Below are 18,605 nucleotides of genomic sequence, written 5' to 3' on the forward strand. Positions count from 1 at the left end.
GTAATTGTGTTAATCGATATCTGTTCTCGAAGAACAACAAACAATACAGCGAAGTGGTTATCGCTGTAACAAGGTATTCCAGCTATGAGGTCGCACTGTGGCATTCGATATTATTTCTGTAAATTCTCTCATTTTCTCCGAATGCATTCCATGAATTCTTAAGGCATAATTACTTCAAAATGTCATTACAATTCGATCCATTTCATTATGGAGATAGATGATAATGTTGGTACAGTTATAATAACTACATTTTATTACGGCCAAACGAGCGATGTTTCGTATGTCCTTACCTGAATATAAAAATTATTTACGTTGTATTTTGAGGGTGAGACTGCATCCGGTTCTATCCGCTTCTTCGGATGGAAATTCATGTGTAGTTCATCTCTCGAGCAGAATTTATTTTGTATGATTTGAGGTTTTCACAGCGGCGAGTATGAAGATTTCTGTCTTCTGAGTTGTTATAAGATATGACACGTGCAGACAAATTTTAATAAAACACCCCAGTGCCAAGTTTTATAAAAATCCGTTCAGCAGTTCTCGATTTGTTACATTATGATAGGACAGGAATATTTTTCCAACTTAAGTTGCGAACTTGTCTTAAAATATTTCTATCTGCAACTCGATTTCTGTTGGTCACATGACCCAGAACTAGTAAGGACATGCCAGATGGCCGGGTGTTCAATGATTTGTCTCACCGACTGTACGCTAAGTGAGGAGGACGCCAAAATGTTAGACTGCGACTGACAGCTCAATAGTTTTGTGCCTGAAAGCCAGATCCTCGCGTTTATTTGGCCACAGGACGATAAGGGCTTGCTTCGCCCCAATATTATAAATACCCGTTCCAGTTTGCAACTTTAAAACATAAGAAATATTAAATACAAACTTATATTGACATAAAATGTTAACTCGGCGTGTTTTAAATTACTTGTCATTGGTCACATGTATTCGAAAGCGTTAAAATTCGTCATTAAGTACCTACTTTCACCTGATAATCACCGGAATTATCTGTGAGGATCATTACGCTTAACTGCTTAGACACATTCTTTGCCCAGTCCCCAAATCATTTAAGTACGGATGAAGTCAGGAGACTGTAGTGGCCAGTGGATAAAATATTAATAAAATTATTTTAAATACCGAAGTAAATTCTTTGGTGTAGAAACGATTAATGAATAAACGTGAGAAATATGGTTAGATACTTCAGCTGTAATGGAAATTTTATAAAAATCAATAATTATAATAATGGTGTGGTAGTATGTTGAGAATGCAATACGAAGACTTATTGTCTACACGTTTCGTTCTATATTTAAATTAAACCTTTATGTATCAAATCATTACGTCACAAATATTATTCCGTCATGAATCTAACAACGCACATGTCGACAAAGACGTCTACTTACGTTTAAGCGAATTCTGTCAAAATTTATACTTGCAGATTTAATTACGTGGTGAAACTAATATCTTGGTATTATAGGTCATAATGCCATGTGAACTTCTGGGTAGATACCAACGTTTCGGAAGTATAATCTATCTCCATCCTCAGGCCTGAAATATCTTCGTAAAAGTCCACACGACATACAACCTACGAAGACCAACATCAGCATATTTACTATCGTCAGAACGTGAAATCTCAGATAAAATTCATAGTACGCCTATTTAAATCAGTTAAATACGCATTATTACAGTTTTACGTTCTCATGTTTCACTACGAAGACGTGGGCTTACGCAATAAATTATTCGTAAATGTCTAGCAATATAATTTCTGGTATTAGCTTGTCTATAACCATATCATTTTCATCTGCCATTTAACCAGGAGAATCTGTTTAAAAGAATAATTTGTAAGATAGTGTAGTTGCGTCATATTGTGATTTATTAAATTAAAATTAAATTATTTGGTTATTCCGTCAAATCACAATGTATTTAAAATAAGATAATAAAAATAATTAAAATATTAATTTTAATTATTTTAATTATCTTATTTTAAATACATTGTGATTTGACGGAATAATCAAATAATTTAATTTTAATAGAATAATTTGACAGAATGAGTGGAAAGTGAGGTTATATTTGATGGACTATGGATCGTGTCGTGATAAAACCAGGTAACATCGTGTTGTATCTTCGTTTTCAGAGTCAGTTATAATAAAAGTTTACCATATAAGCAGAATAATAGTTTCGTACGCTGTTAATTTAATATATAAATTCCACTTTCGGGGATTAGCCGCCTCTACCGTTAAACTTATGCAGCGTTTCGACAAACATTTTAGTTGTCATCTTCAGGGTTAATATACATTGGTTGGGCATTTTTCTAAGACTTACGTAGGAATTTTCTACCTGTGCACCTGTCTGTCGAAGTTTTAAATTGAACTCCCTCCGTAAAAGCCAAGAACAAGAATTATTTTTGATTACCGGTTATTTTGGTAGTTGAAATTTTTATCTCATACGTTGTATTTTACGTTGATGCTCATTTTAAAGTCGCGGTGGATTCATGTCACGCCCACAAATTTTAACTGTCGGAGATAAATTTGAGTATCCGGATTTACTTTGTGAATTCCCCGTAAGCAAGGTACGCGACTCTTCAAACTGTCCTGCGCCTCGCAGACCACAAGCAGAGTCTGCGCTTGGATGCACGTATGGTTGCGTAGCGCCCAGGCGAACCAACCAAAGACACACCCACAGCACACAACTTCAATGCGTCAGTGCCCTCCTTGTCTCACGCTAATTCTGTCTCTTCGTCGATGTAAAGGTTCAATCATCAATCAAATGGAATTCACTGTTATCACAAGGCCTTTATAATGTAACTCGGCCAATGAACGAGAAATACAGACAGCTTAAACAAGCAGATAACATATCTTAACAATATCAAGTTCCTTAATCACGTGTCACGATGTAAATACGTAATAACAATTTACTTTTAACCATTCAAATCATAGTGGTAACTATATGTACCACCACTTTAGACAGTCAGTAAATTTAAATTGTATCCACAGTGTATTTAGGTCCTTAGATTTAATTAAGATTCAATTAATTCAATGATCAGCATTCAATTAATCCCTGTGAAGAATAAGCCGTGTGTTTTGTTTGAATTTTTAATATTTTACAATGGACAAACTTTGTTCTTCATAGACTTAAAATATTATAAATTATATAAATTATATAAATTCGGTGGTTAGCAATTCCTGCTTCATATTTTGGAGGTTCAGGGTTCAAATATCTCGGCCCGAAGGCCGGCTGTACTCACTGAGGTGTTTCGTGGTTTTACTCAGTCCCTCAAGGCAAATACCGTGCCTTAGGCTATGACCACATCCTTTCCAATTCACTACCATCTTCTCAGTCACCGAAAAGTTTCGTTAAGTAAATCGTAAATAAATATCAGATGTGTAGTTCGTAGACGCAAACTTCTTAAACTGTGCGTCCCGTGGACCTCGAACAGTCCAGAGATGTTTAAGAATTCAAGTTTCGCCGAGAACCGCGTGTTCCACGAAGCCCCATTCACATGACAATTGTGTTTTGCCCGTACGTTGTTTGCCTTTTGCGACGACACGCTCACTCGAGTAGCGTGTATGCGACAGCAAAGTGTGAATGGCATCCAAGTGGCTGTCTCCTTCCCGCCAGACCTCAAGAGGCCTCATTTCAGACACATCCAATTACCATCGACCTCCACGAAGTAATCTTTCCTTCAAATCTAACAGTCCCACAGATAATGGCGAGTTTTAGTGATCACAAAAGGCCACCACCGGTCCCTATTCTGAACACATGAATCCAATCGTCATCCTCCATCATAAGATCCATTTTAATATTATCCTACAAACCACGAGTGGTCCCTTCCATTCAGATTTCCAACACAAATTGTGTATACATTTCTTATCAATCCACATATCTACTCCGTGCAGCGGATAATTCTTTTGAAATATTAAGTTCGTGGTTAAAGTCTTAGTCTTGTTAACAGCTATTCTAACTCGGTATCGTAATTTTCTTCAGTTCTATAATGACAACGCAGGAAAAGTTACACTTATATAAATCAAGTCCATCTACTCCAAAATCATCACTATATATCGTTCATAACCTTGCTCATAATACACTAGAAATTATATAAAGTTTGATATTGAAGTAGCGTTGTTATATAATCAAATTATCAATTAAATTTCCACTATAATTTTGGGATATAACTGCCTTGAAATAAATTGTGAAAGCTTCCTCGAACACGTATTTCTATTCATAAATAACCTAACCTAACTTCACGTCAGTAGTACTGTAAACGTTCCACGAATACGAAAGCAAAGACATAGCTTCTTATCTTCGGCACTAGATGGCATGTGATCGTCAGCTTCTACCTCCCCCGCGATACGAATTAGACGGGAATCAGAGCCAGAGCCTGTATGAAAATCTTTACCTAAAATCAGAACTCGATCTTTAAGCCCGTAGTCAATCATTTACCGACTACGTAATCCCGGTTTATTACAAGCAAGTGAATTCCGTGTGAATATTTGGCCCCTGTGCTTCAGGGAATACGAAGTTGCTACCGCGCGTAGCAGGAAGGCCGCCAAATATCCTCTCGGTATTTGGTCTCAATTAAAGGTTGTAACGCCTCGTTGAGACAAACCTTCTCCTGCTGAAGCTGCTGTTTCATGAGAATCGCCTTCTTCTTGTCCTTACACCGCTTGTTCTGGAACCAGACCCTGATGACTCGCGGGCTCAAACCCGTCATCTCCACCAGCTGTTCCTTCATGAGGGCGTCGGGCCGGGGATTCGCGTTGTAGCACGTGCGTAGAGTGTGGAGTTGCTTCTCGTTGAGGACAGTCCGGACCCGCGTCGGCTTCCCGTCTGACGATACCTTCGTGGACCCGCCGCCTCGACTAACATCCCGGCCTTTATTAGAACCCGACTCGGAGGAATCTGCCGATAACAAACAAAACGAGGATGTACATGCTCATTCTACAAAAGGACAAAGACATTTTAAAGCAATCATCAGTGAATGTTAAACACACGACATCGAAATAATTAACCCTTTCAACGATATGCACCATATCTCTCGCTTATAAGCACGGAGCCCTCTGACTAATACCGATTTATTCTAAGTCAAAGATTATAAAAAGGAATATATCTCGCTTTTCAAAAGGAGATAGGCTGGCGTATCATTAATTTTAATTTAACCATTAGTTTATCAGTCTTATTGGTCTACGATGTATTTGATGACACTGTCTGTAGACTTCAGCGTCGAGTAGTAGGATGACCTAATTTAAGACAACGTAGCATTGTAGTATAAAGAAACTGAGAAAAATACGAAATATCTCAGTTTATATAGCCGGTATCAGGGTAAATATCTGAACCCGTAACATCTCGGATATAAAACAAAATCACTACGAAAAATATATAAGCCTTATCAGGTACAGAACACGTAATAATGAATAAGTAATCTTTCCAAAAAATTTGTAAACGTTAAGAAATAAAAATTACTTTCAGGGAGTTGAAATTACTTAAAGTGAAAACACGTAAATGATCTATTTCAGACGCGAACCAAATCCTGACACGTGGACAGGAATGTGAGGCAGACCTGTTAACGACAACGTGATTTAATAACGTAAAATTAGCAATCGAACACATTTAGACCTTTTTTTTGTTTCAGGTTAATTGGAATCGACACAGAAAACCTTCAAGATTTATTATACGCTCTTCAATTACTGTCTCATCTTTAATCTGTCCACTTCGTACTTAAAATTTCAACAAGGTCTGACGTCATCATCCGTCTCCCGATGTTGATCTCCTTCCATGTGGCATTCCACTTCAAGTGCTGTATATCCAGTCTTAAAATTCTGATCTGCTGCATTTGTATAATGTTTCCTAAAGCCAGACGTCTAGACTTTACGACATCCCAAATATATTAGGGCACGAGAATAAACAAACCATTAAACCACAGAGTTAAGAATTTCGGTTTAAATTTTTTTTATCTCACGACAAACAAATCTTGCAAATCTTGACGTAATCACTCTTTGTGCTTCGACAAACGTTTTATTTCTTCTAAACTTGACTTTTCCCTCGGTCACTATAGAAACACATCAAAGTTCCGATTATCCGACCAAAATGGTCCCCTAAAGACAAATGACCATTATTTGTTAAACACGTTAAAATTAAAACAGAGACAATCCAAGGAATATTTTAGGAATGGTAATTCAATTCGAAATTAAAAATGTTTAGCCCTGCGCATTCGAAGGCTGGAGGACACTGAGTTTAATCCTATTAGATATATATTTTCAGATTAAAAGTTTAATTACAAAGATACACAAATGTCTTGACATTTCATGACAGAAATCAGATTTTGTAATTACCCTTCCGTCAAATGCCGTTCCCATCTTCCTCCAAACACCTTTCAAAAAATCTGTGATATATTCACTCATATTAATTTAGGCAAAATTATTAACAAATCTCGATTAATCATTCCCAGACTCGTTTAATATATCGATTACATTTTACTATATTTATATATATATATTAAATAAATTACATAAAACTACCGATTTGTTTAATATATTTGTTTAAATGTTATCAGTCTAATCACAATAAAATTCCTATTAAATATTAAAATATTACTATAATTAACATTTAAATATTTAAAATATATTATATGATGTTCTCTATCGAAATGTTCGATTTACATTAGATCAACACTTTTTACACGACATGTTTCAGTTCTAAAAGAACCATCTTCAGGTGTATAAAATAATATAAACTTAAATATAATTTCTTAAATGCTTTAGTTTATAAGTTTATATAATTTTATACACCTGAAGATGGTTCTTTTAGAACTGAAACATGTCGTGTAAAAAAGTGATGTTCTAATGTAAATCGAACATTTCGATAGAGAACATCATTTAATATATTTTAAATATTTAAATATTAATTATAGTAATATTTTAATATATTTAATAGGAATTTTATTGTGATTAGACTGATAAGATTTAAACAAATATATATTTATATCACAATATGACGCAACTTTATCATCTCATGAAACTACCGAGTTAAACAAAGTTTTTATTCAATTTAACATTTAAAAGTTGAGGTATACTTTACAATCAGCGCGGTAAACAAATTCAGATAATTTGTAATTGAAATAAATCTCTGGTATTTTCATTCTTAAGTCTCGTTCAGACGCGATCTGGGGTTAAAACCTAAGCGGATAAATGTATTTAGAAAATATTTTTGTATAAGAAGTCGAGTTTTACAGCTGTACACAATGACAAAGTTGGGCAAACACATCGGTTCTAGAGCATGAAATACTTCAGTAAGGAGGACCGAAATCATGGCAGTTGTTTGACTGAATGCCGTCTCGGTTTGCCGGACATCCTGAATGCCCAGTGGCTGTCGCGTCGTGTACTCCCGTGTCATGGTCCACGTACCTTTTGTGGAGACATCTGCTGCTGAACCCCAGCATAATTGAGACCTCAGGGTCCATTGTTCTTTAGACAGGGCGCAGTATACGGCAAGCCTTGTGATATAAAGATGCCAAGCGACACGATGGCTAATGTAAGTCGGCCAACAGTCGTGGTAAGTTAAGCACTAATGTCTCGTACAACTCTCAAACACAAATACTAAGACTTTCCGTAGTTTTCTCAGTCAATTCATACATAAACGGGTTGAATTCTACATAAAAATAGGTCACACTGGGTCTATAAATCAATAATTCGTGACGATCACACAACTCGTATAGCGGTTCAAAACCTAGAAACTTGTTAAAAATAAATACAATATTTAGGTCTCAAGTCGAACAGCTTACCAGTGAGAAAACAAGTACATTTTATTAAAGAATTATCTGTTATTATTTCATCTCATAGTACAGCGTCCAACGTCCTATCCCTGCCCCCCCGGGGGAGGGTTAAAACGGACGGAACGTAAAGCTAATCACTCATCTCAATATATTGCCGAGGTCAATAATGAGTGAAGGGATTTATTCATCTCATGACGTCAGTACTTAAATGCGACTAGGCTACATTCTTATGTTGCCTCATTAATCAACTAACTACATGGCTTACGGAACTCGAAGGTTCATCACCGAAATGACCAAAGCACATTTTATTGCTGATAGCAATTGATACAGTCTGTATCAACTTCTCAAACTTTCTAAACCCTATCCCAAAAATTCTCTTATCCATTATGATTAAATCATATATACACCAAATAAAATTTAAATCTAAAATAGGATTACAATTTAATTTGTCTTGTTTTTACTCCAGTGTTTAAGTAAAAAAAATAAATATAAAAGCTTAACACGTGCAATTCCAAAGCGGGTCCATTAAGTATAATTTGCGGGCCAAAATTGGTACTCGAACCACTAGTCTAGAGCAGTGGTATTCAACCTTTTTTGTTCGCGTACCCCCAGATATAATTTCTCTTCAACTTTGTACCCCCAAAGTTGTTGGTGTATAATTCAAGTTATACATAGTATATAATCTACATCTTAAATAAATTGAATAAATTACATTACTGATTATTCAGTGTTTATCATAAAATAATATATTTTTTAAAATTTCACGTACCCCCTAAGATGTCTTCGCGTACCCCCAGATATAATTTCTCTTCAACTTTGTACCCCCAAAGTTGTTGGTGTATAATTCAAGTTATACATAGTATATAATCTACATCTAAAATAAATTAAATAAATTACATTACTGATTATTCAGTGTTTATCATAAAATAATATATTTTTTAAAATTTCACGTACCCCCTAAGATGTCTTCGCGTACCCCCAGATATAATTTCTCTTCAACTTTGTACCCCCAAAGTTGTTGGTGTATAATTCAAGTTATACAGAGCATATAATCTACATCTAAAATAAATTAAATAAATTACATTACTGATTATTCAGTGTTTATCATAAAATAATATATTTTTTAAATTTCACGTATCCCCTAAGATGTCTTCGCGTACCCCAGGTTGAATACCACTGGTCTAGAGTCCCAGAGTAGAATAAAACATAAAAGTCTTTCAACTGTGCATTTCAGAGCGTCAGCAGATTCATTTATATTTGAAGGCATGCTAAGTACTTTGCTGCCAAACAAAGTCGGACGGGTGTCGTCTTGAACAGATCAAAATTGAATTTGAGGGGTCGGAATTCAGAACGGAATTATATGCATGTCCGTGCTGCATTGTCCAGTGTAAATAAAAGCCTTGGTCCACTCGGAGGCAACTGAAGACATCGTAGGATTTCGTAATTAGACATCCTGAAAGTTGTACTGATTTTTAGATCACTTAATGATGCTATTTTAATTGTACGAATACGAATCTACATGATATCGTTACTGATACAAAGGACTTAGAGGTAAAATAAGGACAATACAAAGGATATTCTAAAAGGTGAATCATCGGTTGCTTCTAGACTATGAGTTACAATTCTGTTGTAATTTTTTTATAACTTGAATTGTTAAAATAAATAATTAACCTCACGCAGTAAATATTGTTTCTGCTACGCTGAAATTAATTTGAGGAAAATTACCCTGACTTCCTTCATAGAGCAGAACAATCCTTTCCCTGGTAAAAATTTTCATGTTAAAATATCAAAACGAAAAATTAAAACTCGAAGACCTGACATTTTTACTACTGAAATAGGAACTGAGAAACGAAATTTTAATGAGCTAGAGACAGGCTTTACGACTTGAGTAGATATTGAATTTTTTTTTTTTTTTACACAAATAGTTTCAACTTTATCCTATTTAATTTTAATGTGCTTGCAAAGGAAAACGTCTGTGTGTATCTACAGCAGCGAAGTTCACAAAGGAAAAGTCTTCTGCAAACAAAAGAGAGTCGAGAAGCGGAGTAGCTGCCTACAAATTGCCATGGAACTGCTGTCAGAATTAAATATTAAATATTGCACTAATTTCAAATTGAGTACACAGACATAAACCATGCGAAAGAGACTTTATTATTTTTATATTTTATCTTATATCTAGGCATTTATTCATTACATTTATGTAGAACCTATGATTAAACTTACTGACCAAGTTCCTATACAAAATACGGTAATTAGCTTATACGAGGTGCGATCAGAAAGTTTCAAGACTGTGTCAATAGAGGGCGAACCGGATGTAGTACGAGCTTCTGCCGCTAGGGGGTGCGGCCTACATTCATAGTGAATCAGTGTGCCAGCCGGCATCATCGAATTAGCATTTGTTTCTTAGTTACGGGCGTTTTGGTAGTGCATTACACCGACCCTCCTGCGATTTCGGAATGGCGTGTGCATCAAATTTTGCCAAAGACTCGCCAAAACGGCTACGGAAACCTATGAAATGCTAAAGCAAGCATTTGGGGAGTCCGCAATGGGTCGTGCACAAACTTTTGTGTGGCATTCACGTTTTAAAAATGGCCGAACCTCTGTCGATGATGACGAGCGTTCTGGACGACCATCTTCGAGCACAACGCCCGAAAATGTTACGAAGATTCGGCAGGCCATTCACGAAGATCGACGTCGTACCATCAACGACTTGTGCGACATTGTTGGGATAGGCTATGGGACCTGTCAGCTGATTCTAAAGGAAGAACTCCACATGCGACGCATCATGACAACGCGCCAGCGCACACCGCCCTCAAATTTCGGCAGTTTTTGGCCTCAAACACCATGGCCGTCATCCCGCACCCTCCTTATTCGCCGTGTGACTTCTTCCTCTTCCCAAAGATGAAAATTCAGCTAAAGGGAAGGAGATTTGAGACGATAGAAGAGATTCAGGCAGAATCGCAGATGGTGCTTGACAGGCTGACAAAGAAAGATTTCCAGGGATGCTTCCAGGCTTGGCAGCGGCGCTGGGATCGTTGTGTTCACTCCCAGGGGAACTACTTCGAGGGTGATGGATGAATTTAATAACTGAGATAAGTGTACGGGTTTTTATAGGCGCAGTCTTGAAACTTTCCGATCGCACCTCGTATCTGCATACCTACAAATGTGGGTCGTTTTGATGTAGCAGACCCTTTGTACTATCTACCGATTAACTTACTATTGCATCTAATTATTTAAAAACAACACGTAATTTGTTCTCTGTTTATCGGTAACGTGATATTTTGCAAGTTGGGGTAGTTTTCAGGTAAAATTTATTTTTGTGACGTAACTGTTTGATCTACACACAGCTAAATAATGAGTTTACCAAATAACTCCATGCAAGTTCCATAAATTCCTCCTTCAAAAGCTGATAGTTACTGATCTGGTAGTGAAATTCTGTGTTATTAAGAAACCAGAATGTTCATTACCGCGTAAACTTATATAAAAGTTTCACCGGACACTTATCTTAAGTCAGCTAAATTTGGACAAAAATTAACACTACATTCTTCGAAGATCAATTTTAATATTGTTTCCCACACATATGTTTATTTACGAATATGTTTATATATGAGAATTTTCGATCTAAATTTGTACACATTTTCACATATATTTTGATCTGTTATATTCTACATATTACTTTATTTAAACACACTAATACTATTCAACTTATTGTCTGATTCTCTGCAGTAAAATTTTGCAACTATTTCTTACGTTAGAATTTTTTTCCTCAGGACCTTGTTCTGACAAAGATTCAGTTCATGTTCCAGTCATTGGACAGAAGACAAAGCCTCGTACATATAAAACGTCAAGTCAAATTATAATCCGGATTATGTTGGTTTCCACATTGTATTAAGTATGACAGGATAAGACAATTGATGAATAATATTTTTTTAATTAAATCTACTCTCAACACGGCCATCATATCAATCTCTTATTGTCACTACGCATGTAGTATACATTTAGTTCTGCCATGGTTTAAAAAATTAAGATAACAAATAAATATAACAGGCTTAATTAAATATATAATTACACAGAGAGTAGTAAACTATAGACAGAAATGTGTTGACGATTAAATAAATGGCATAAGAATTTAATGAAATTTGATTAAGAGACTATGTGAGATATAAATTCAATTCACGAAGTCTCCAGTACAGGACTTGGGGCCTAAATTAAGAATAAAATATAAAGCACATGTTAAAGTATGAAAAGATAAATTCACACAAAATTTTGGGTCGGAAATCCTCGAGTAATAAGGGGAGACGGGAAAGAGAGGAGAGGATAATTAAAATATATCTTACTAAAACAGATGACGAACGCGTGGACTCGGATTCAAACTATCTCACGACAGGGTAAATTTACTGGATTTTGTGAGCGTGTGATAAATTTTTTTTGGTCATTTTGGGTTACATGAATAAGGGAATTATCCGATATGCCGAGTAATTATCAACCTTAAAGAAAGAGATGTGTTAAGTAATTCGAATTTTTGTAAGCTATGTTACTTTGTAACGAAGCTGTAGCTAAGCAACGTGAGTAAACATGCATCATTAACAGATATATATATATATATATCATTTACTCACAGAGAGAAGTAAATAAGTTGAACATCAAACTCTGTACAGAGCAGCTCATTATAGCAGCAAAATTATTTTGTCCTGAATGTGCTACGTCGAATTCATGCCTCGTTACCCACCCCCCTCTCTCCGCCCGCATCTCATCGGCTTGTTGACGTTAAACGGTCTGAACTGAGGCACGACTAGCTGCTAATCAGGTAATTTGTAAACTTCTAATTACAAGAGTGTTAATTGGCTACGTCTTCCTTAAACTTCAACTCGAGTACGACGTGAAGCGGAATATTTGTGTGTATGTTAACTTCCTCGAGTTTAAAGGATTTTTTTTTAATATTTCAGTTAAGGGAATGAAACATCACAAACCACAAATAAAACCACGAGTTAATAGCAGTAGTACCAACCATTGTTCTCTCCATGTGTTTGAGTTATGAGTGTTTTTAAACACTGCAAAATTCTGCCAGAAGTTATTTATTGAGAGATAAACATAAGCTATTTGCAAAGTTTTCAGCGACTTATAATAAATGTCAGCGGAAATTAAATTAATATCCAAAACGCGCGAGTCTTCGGAATTGTGCGTTGAGTTCATCCGTACCTAACACGACGTATGGCGAAATTATCTTCCATCTTAAAAACGAATAAATTAAAGAACGGGAATACCCGATTTTAATTAAATTTAGTATTATATAATTTAAAAAAAAATAGTACTACCATTTTCATTTTCAGGATGATGGATGAATTTAATACCTGAGATAAGTGTACGGGTTTTTATACGCGCAGTCTGGAAACTTTCCGATTTATGTATGATTTGAGGTTTTCACAGCGATGAGTATGAAGATTTCTGTCTTCTGGGTTGTTGCGCTGTGTAGTCTGGTCGATGTTAACCAACGTTTCAGAGGTCATACTGCCTCCATCATCAGAGTATGAAGATTTCTGTCTTCTGGGTTGTTGCGCTGTGTAGTCTGGTCGATGTTAACCAACGTTTCAGAAGTCATACTGCCTCCATCATCAGAGTATGAAGATTTCTGTCTTCTGGGTTGTTGCGCTGTGTAGTCTGGTCGATGTTAACCAACGTTTCAGAGGTCATACTGCCTCCATCATCAGAGTATGAAGATTTCTGTCTTCTGGGTTGTTGCGCCGTGTAGTCTGGTCGATGTTAACCAACGTTTCAGAGGTCATACTGCCTCCGTCATCAGAGTATGAAGATATCTGTCTTCTGGGTTGTTGCGCTGTGTAGTCTGGTCGATGTTAACCAACGTTTCGGAGGTCATACTGCCTCCGTCATCAGAGTATGAAGATTTCTGTCTTCTGGGTTGTTGCGCCGTGTAGTCTGGTCGATGTTAACCAACGTTTCAGAGGTCATACTGCCTCCGTCATCAGAGTATGAAGATTTCTGTCTTCTGGGTTGTTGCGCTGTGTAGTCTGGTCGATGTTAACCAACGTTTCAGAGGTCATACTGCCTCCGTCATCAGAGTATGAAGATTTCTGTCTTCTGGGTTGTTGCGCTGTGTAGTCTGGTCGATGTTAACCAACGTTTCGGAGGTCATACTGCCTCCGTCATCAGAGTATGAAGATTTCTGTCTTCTGGGTTGTTGCGCCGTGTAGTCTGGTCGATGTTAACCAACGTTTCAGAGGTCATACTGCCTCCGTCATCAGAGTATGAAGATTTCTGTCTTCTGGGTTGTTGCGCTGTGTAGTCTGGTCGATGTTAACCAACGTTTCAGAGGTCATACTGCCTCCGTCATCAGAGTATGAAGATTTCTGTCTTCTGGGTTGTTGCGCTGTGTAGTCTGGTCGATGTTAACCAACGTTTCGGAGGTCATACTGCCTCCGTCATCAGAGTATGAAGATTTCTGTCTTCTGGGTTGTTGCGCTGTGTAGTCTGGTCGATGTTAACCAACGTTTCAGAGGTCATACTGCCTCCGTCATCAGAGTATGAAGATTTCTGTCTTCTGGGTTGTTGCGCTGTGTAGTCTGGTCGATGTTAACCAACGTTTCGGAGGTCATACTGCCTCCGTCATCAGGGCGATGAGTATGAAGATTTCTGTCTTCTGGGTTGTTGCGCTGTGTAGTCTGGTCGATGTTAACCAACGTTTCAGAGGTCATACTGCCTCCGTCATCAGTGCGATTCTTAATATATGAAATTCAGACTACAGAATGTCGTAAATGGTGCTTTCTCGGGATTGGCCTTTGAAAATTGCGAATGGAGCCCCGAGACGTAGAATGAGGGATTCTCCAACGCACATGAGTTGGTTGCGTCTGGCAGGGGACATCGGATGCTGGGATTTGCCAGTCACTTCGCGGTCAAAATCGTAACCAACTCTTCATGTAAAGTGGCTGATTCTAACCAAAGCTTGAATACGTCGACGAATTTCAGCCAAACTATTTTATCGCATCATTAAAATTCGCTCGTCTGCTCTCGAGTTCTTACACACGAACAGACAGGCAAATTTCTGCAAATTTAGTTTCAAAATCGCAGAATAGGGAACGAGAAAAATAAGATTTGCCCTATCTCATTAGTTATAAAAACGGATTTGAAATACTTCAAGGAATGTTGCGTATTCTTAAAAGCAGCTTTTTTTTTTTTGGTTTTTGTATTTAAACCGGACGGTGAAAATCTGAGAGCGGTTTTCCACACGGTTCTGAGGGCGTGACACTAGACGAAACCCCCCAGCAAATCTGCGTGGCACGCCATGTGTCAGTTCCCGTCCCGCTAGAGGGCAGAGTGTGGAATCGATCCCTATCCCGTATTTACCGCGGCGTCAGCTCACCACACTGCCTAATCTCACGACTACTTTACCGACACACCTTCCCAGATTTCGAATAAATGTCACATTACGAGGTGCGATCGGAAAGTTTCAGGACTGCGCCTATAAAAACCCGTACACTTATCTCAGGTATTAAATTCATCCATTACCCTCGAAGTAGTTTTCCTGGGAGTGAACACAACGATCCCAGCGCCGCTGCCAAGCCTGGAAGCATCCCTGGAAATCTTTCTTTGTCAGCCTGTCAAGCACCATCTGCGATTCTGCTTGAATCTCTTCTATCGTCTCAAATCTCCTTCCCTTTAGCTGAATTTTCATCTTTGGGAAGAGGAAGAAGTCACACGGAGCTTAGAAAGGAAGTTGGGGTCGGTTCTTGCAAGATCTTTGAGCTCCTGACAAGCGAGAAGTCGATTCTGCTTCTGGTCCTCAGACAGGATGCGTCGCATGTGGAGTTCTTCCTTTAGAATCAGCTGACAGGTCCCATAGCCTATCCCAACAGGCTAACAAAGAAAGATTTCCAGGGATGCTTCCAGGCTTGGCAGCGGCGCTCGGATCGTTGTGTTCACTCCCAGGGGAACTACTTCGAGGGTGATGGATGAATTTAATACCTGAGATAAGTGTACGGATTTTTATACGCGCAGTCTGGAAACCTTCCGATCGCACCTCGTATCTCTGACATCCATAGACTAAAATGTTAAACTAACAACTCACCTATATCTAATACCGGATTCTATAACGTGTAGTTTTGAATATGGCTGTCTTCTAGGTTGTTGGGCCAGCAAGGACCTCTGAGACATCGATAAACTTCTACCAGACCATACCCCAGAAGACAGCCATCTTTAGACTCATCACCTTAAAAAACTCAAATCCCACAACGCGTAGTTTTTACTTTGCATTCAGTCTTGTATGTTCCAAAAATATTTATCAGTTCTAGTTGTACGTTCATTCGCGTCTCTTCAGAGTACAAATTAAAATTTCTGTCTGTCCGCTTTTACAAGAAACATCTTGAGAACGGCCCGACAGATTTTACTTAAATTTTTTGTATTGGGGGAACACTGCTAAATTTGTGTAAACATTTCAATTTCGGGTTAAAATCGGGCAACATGCGGGCAATTTACCTTAAGACGATATGCACTTCTGCGTACCGATGTCACTAAGTTTGAAATCTCAAGACAACTTTGGTTATACAGTTGTTATTTTCGTTAAAGTTCTACGGTCAAAGTCTGGAGAACGCGAAAAATTGTTACGCTACGTCTGAATTTCCTAACTTGTTCTATGATATCGTGATAATACGAAGTGTTTGTTGCTAGAGAGAAGCTAATGATGATTTTCTAAAGCATACAAATAGACAGAAGTAATTAAGGTCAAACTGTATTGAAAACTTGTAACTAAATTTAACATTAAAGCGATGTAAAAAGAAAGGAACTATAATTCTGCCTGAATTCACTGAAGTTCGTGCAGAAGGGTAATGACTCTGAAAAAAATTGTAGAAATAATTAGTGTATTTTAATTTCACATACGATTCAATCGCCTTAGGTTGATGATAATAAAGTTATTTTCACAAAAAACCAGCAAGCAGATGTCTCGATAGACAGACAGACCTCCACAATAGGAATCATAACTCGGCTAAAATAGTAAATCTCTAGCAGTATATTTATGTGTGTTCGCAAATGTATGTGCGCGCGCAGGACGGTCGCTGAAGCGCACTAGGTCCCTTCTCTGCAGTCCGACCACACGCTAATTCCTTCAGCACACCCACGAAGACCGAATAGTGGACCCTGATTACATTAGCGTAGTCTGCGTGAACCAGAGGTCGGCGACTAAACGTATTTGGCTTTTAAAATTCAGATAGGCTGGCTACACGTTCCGAACAAAGTACTTCTCCGCGTGAGTTAGCCAAACATCATAAATAAAGGAGCAAAGTCATATATTTACGTCCGTCTTACTTATGTCCTTAAATAATGCTTTACAAAACATATTTGATTAACAAATGTCGACCTAGTATTTTCTTAAGTCATAAAAATGTTCAAAAATAATGGAGTTCGGTTTCTTAAAACAAACACATCGAACAAAATGATCCTACATCACAACTAACCCAAAAGTCAGCCACTTTAAAAATCCTAAGTTTTTTAACACCTACAGTCAACTTCCTAATATATTTTCCTTTAACATTCATTTTAATATTATCATCTCATCTCTTTCCCGCTATTCTAAGAGGTTTCTCATCAAAACTGTGTAATCATTTTCTGTTTCCCCATCTGACCTAACCTTTCAGCTCTTTGGATGCAACATTAGAGACAAAAAACACTATCTGTCGGTCGAACAGTCAGTCACATCATCGACTGAGCTGTCACTGACGTATTCTACAGGAACGTAAATAAAAAGAACATGTCCCGGGTGAGACTTGAACTCATGACGCCAAGATATTACCACGTGTTTTACGATCAAGAGTGACTGATCGATAAATTATACAAAAATGTTGAAATTCTCATGTGCATCCACGAAACCTTTCCGAGAGTGCACAGCAGTTGAAGATTGCTTTGTTCTACGACGTTGCGTCCTGTAGCCTGGTAGATGTTTACCGACGAGGATCAGGGTCATTACTCTGATGATGGAGACAGCAAGGACCTCTAAAAACGTCGGTAAACTTCTACCAGATATCCTAGAAAACAGTCATATTGAAAATCGCGTTGTGAAAACTTTAAATGTCATCTGTACTACAGTTGATATTTATTTATTTATAAATAAATATCCTTCGTCCTTTTCATAAAAGACTACAACTGGAATCTGTCCTGAACTACTTCAAAACAGTCTAGAATAAATCCGATTTACCTACTAGCAGTTTCGGATAATGACGCAGAACTGGTAGTGTAAACTTCCATTTAAATTGGATCTAACATGGCTGAAGATGCTCTATTGTCAGTTCTAGCTGATTATGCATTCAGGACACGCCAACAGTAGCCCATTCCCGTATAATTCCCTGGAGGACCGAGTTTTTACCTTTCAGAGACAGAATGAGTAAGTCTGTGGATACAGAAATGCTCTAAACAGGACACAGTCCTTTGTGAATCTGTAATGAGGGGATGAACAATAAATATGTTGCAGGCCTGTGGGTACGGCTTACGATGGAGCTTTGCTCTTGGACATTTATGCATAATTTAGTGACCCCGGATACACATCCTAACAGCCGTGTTACGTAACGCCCGTGTTGACTACATGAACGCTAAAGACCAAGCGTACAACGGTGATTATTAATTTAAGGCAGAGACCCTGTAGTACGGAGCACGAAAAACGTGGAATTCTATGTGTACCGAAAACTTCAGATCCGTGAATGCAAGAGACAGTAACTTTATAACCACAAAGAACTTGCTTCAACAGCAGCATCAAGATTAACGTACTAACTCCATAGGAAAGGGGGATTATTGAGTAGCTCATCTGTTCGTCTGAACCATGTTTCCCAACGACATAACCACC

General features: G+C 37.7%; 1 protein-coding gene across 3 annotated transcripts in view; it reads right to left on the reverse strand.

Moving 5' to 3' along the window:
* Positions 1–18,605, reverse strand: part of tup (LIM1_Isl and LIM2_Isl domain-containing protein tup) — a 172,138-nt gene that overhangs the window by 40,223 nt on the left and 113,310 nt on the right. For all 3 annotated transcript variants that reach the window (XM_087343371.1, XM_087343370.1, XM_087343369.1), the window contains exon 4: positions 4,601–4,893. In XM_087343371.1, the coding sequence (XP_087199497.1) occupies positions 4,601–4,893 (293 nt within the window). The remainder of the gene's footprint in view (positions 1–4,600; positions 4,894–18,605) is intronic.

The sequence above is a fragment of the Zootermopsis nevadensis genome, unplaced genomic scaffold, assembly GCF_977971745.1.
Source record: "Zootermopsis nevadensis isolate Lab colony 2312 unplaced genomic scaffold, Znev_1.0 Znev_ptg000005l, whole genome shotgun sequence".
NCBI classification, from domain to species: domain Eukaryota; kingdom Metazoa; phylum Arthropoda; class Insecta; order Blattodea; family Termopsidae; genus Zootermopsis; species Zootermopsis nevadensis.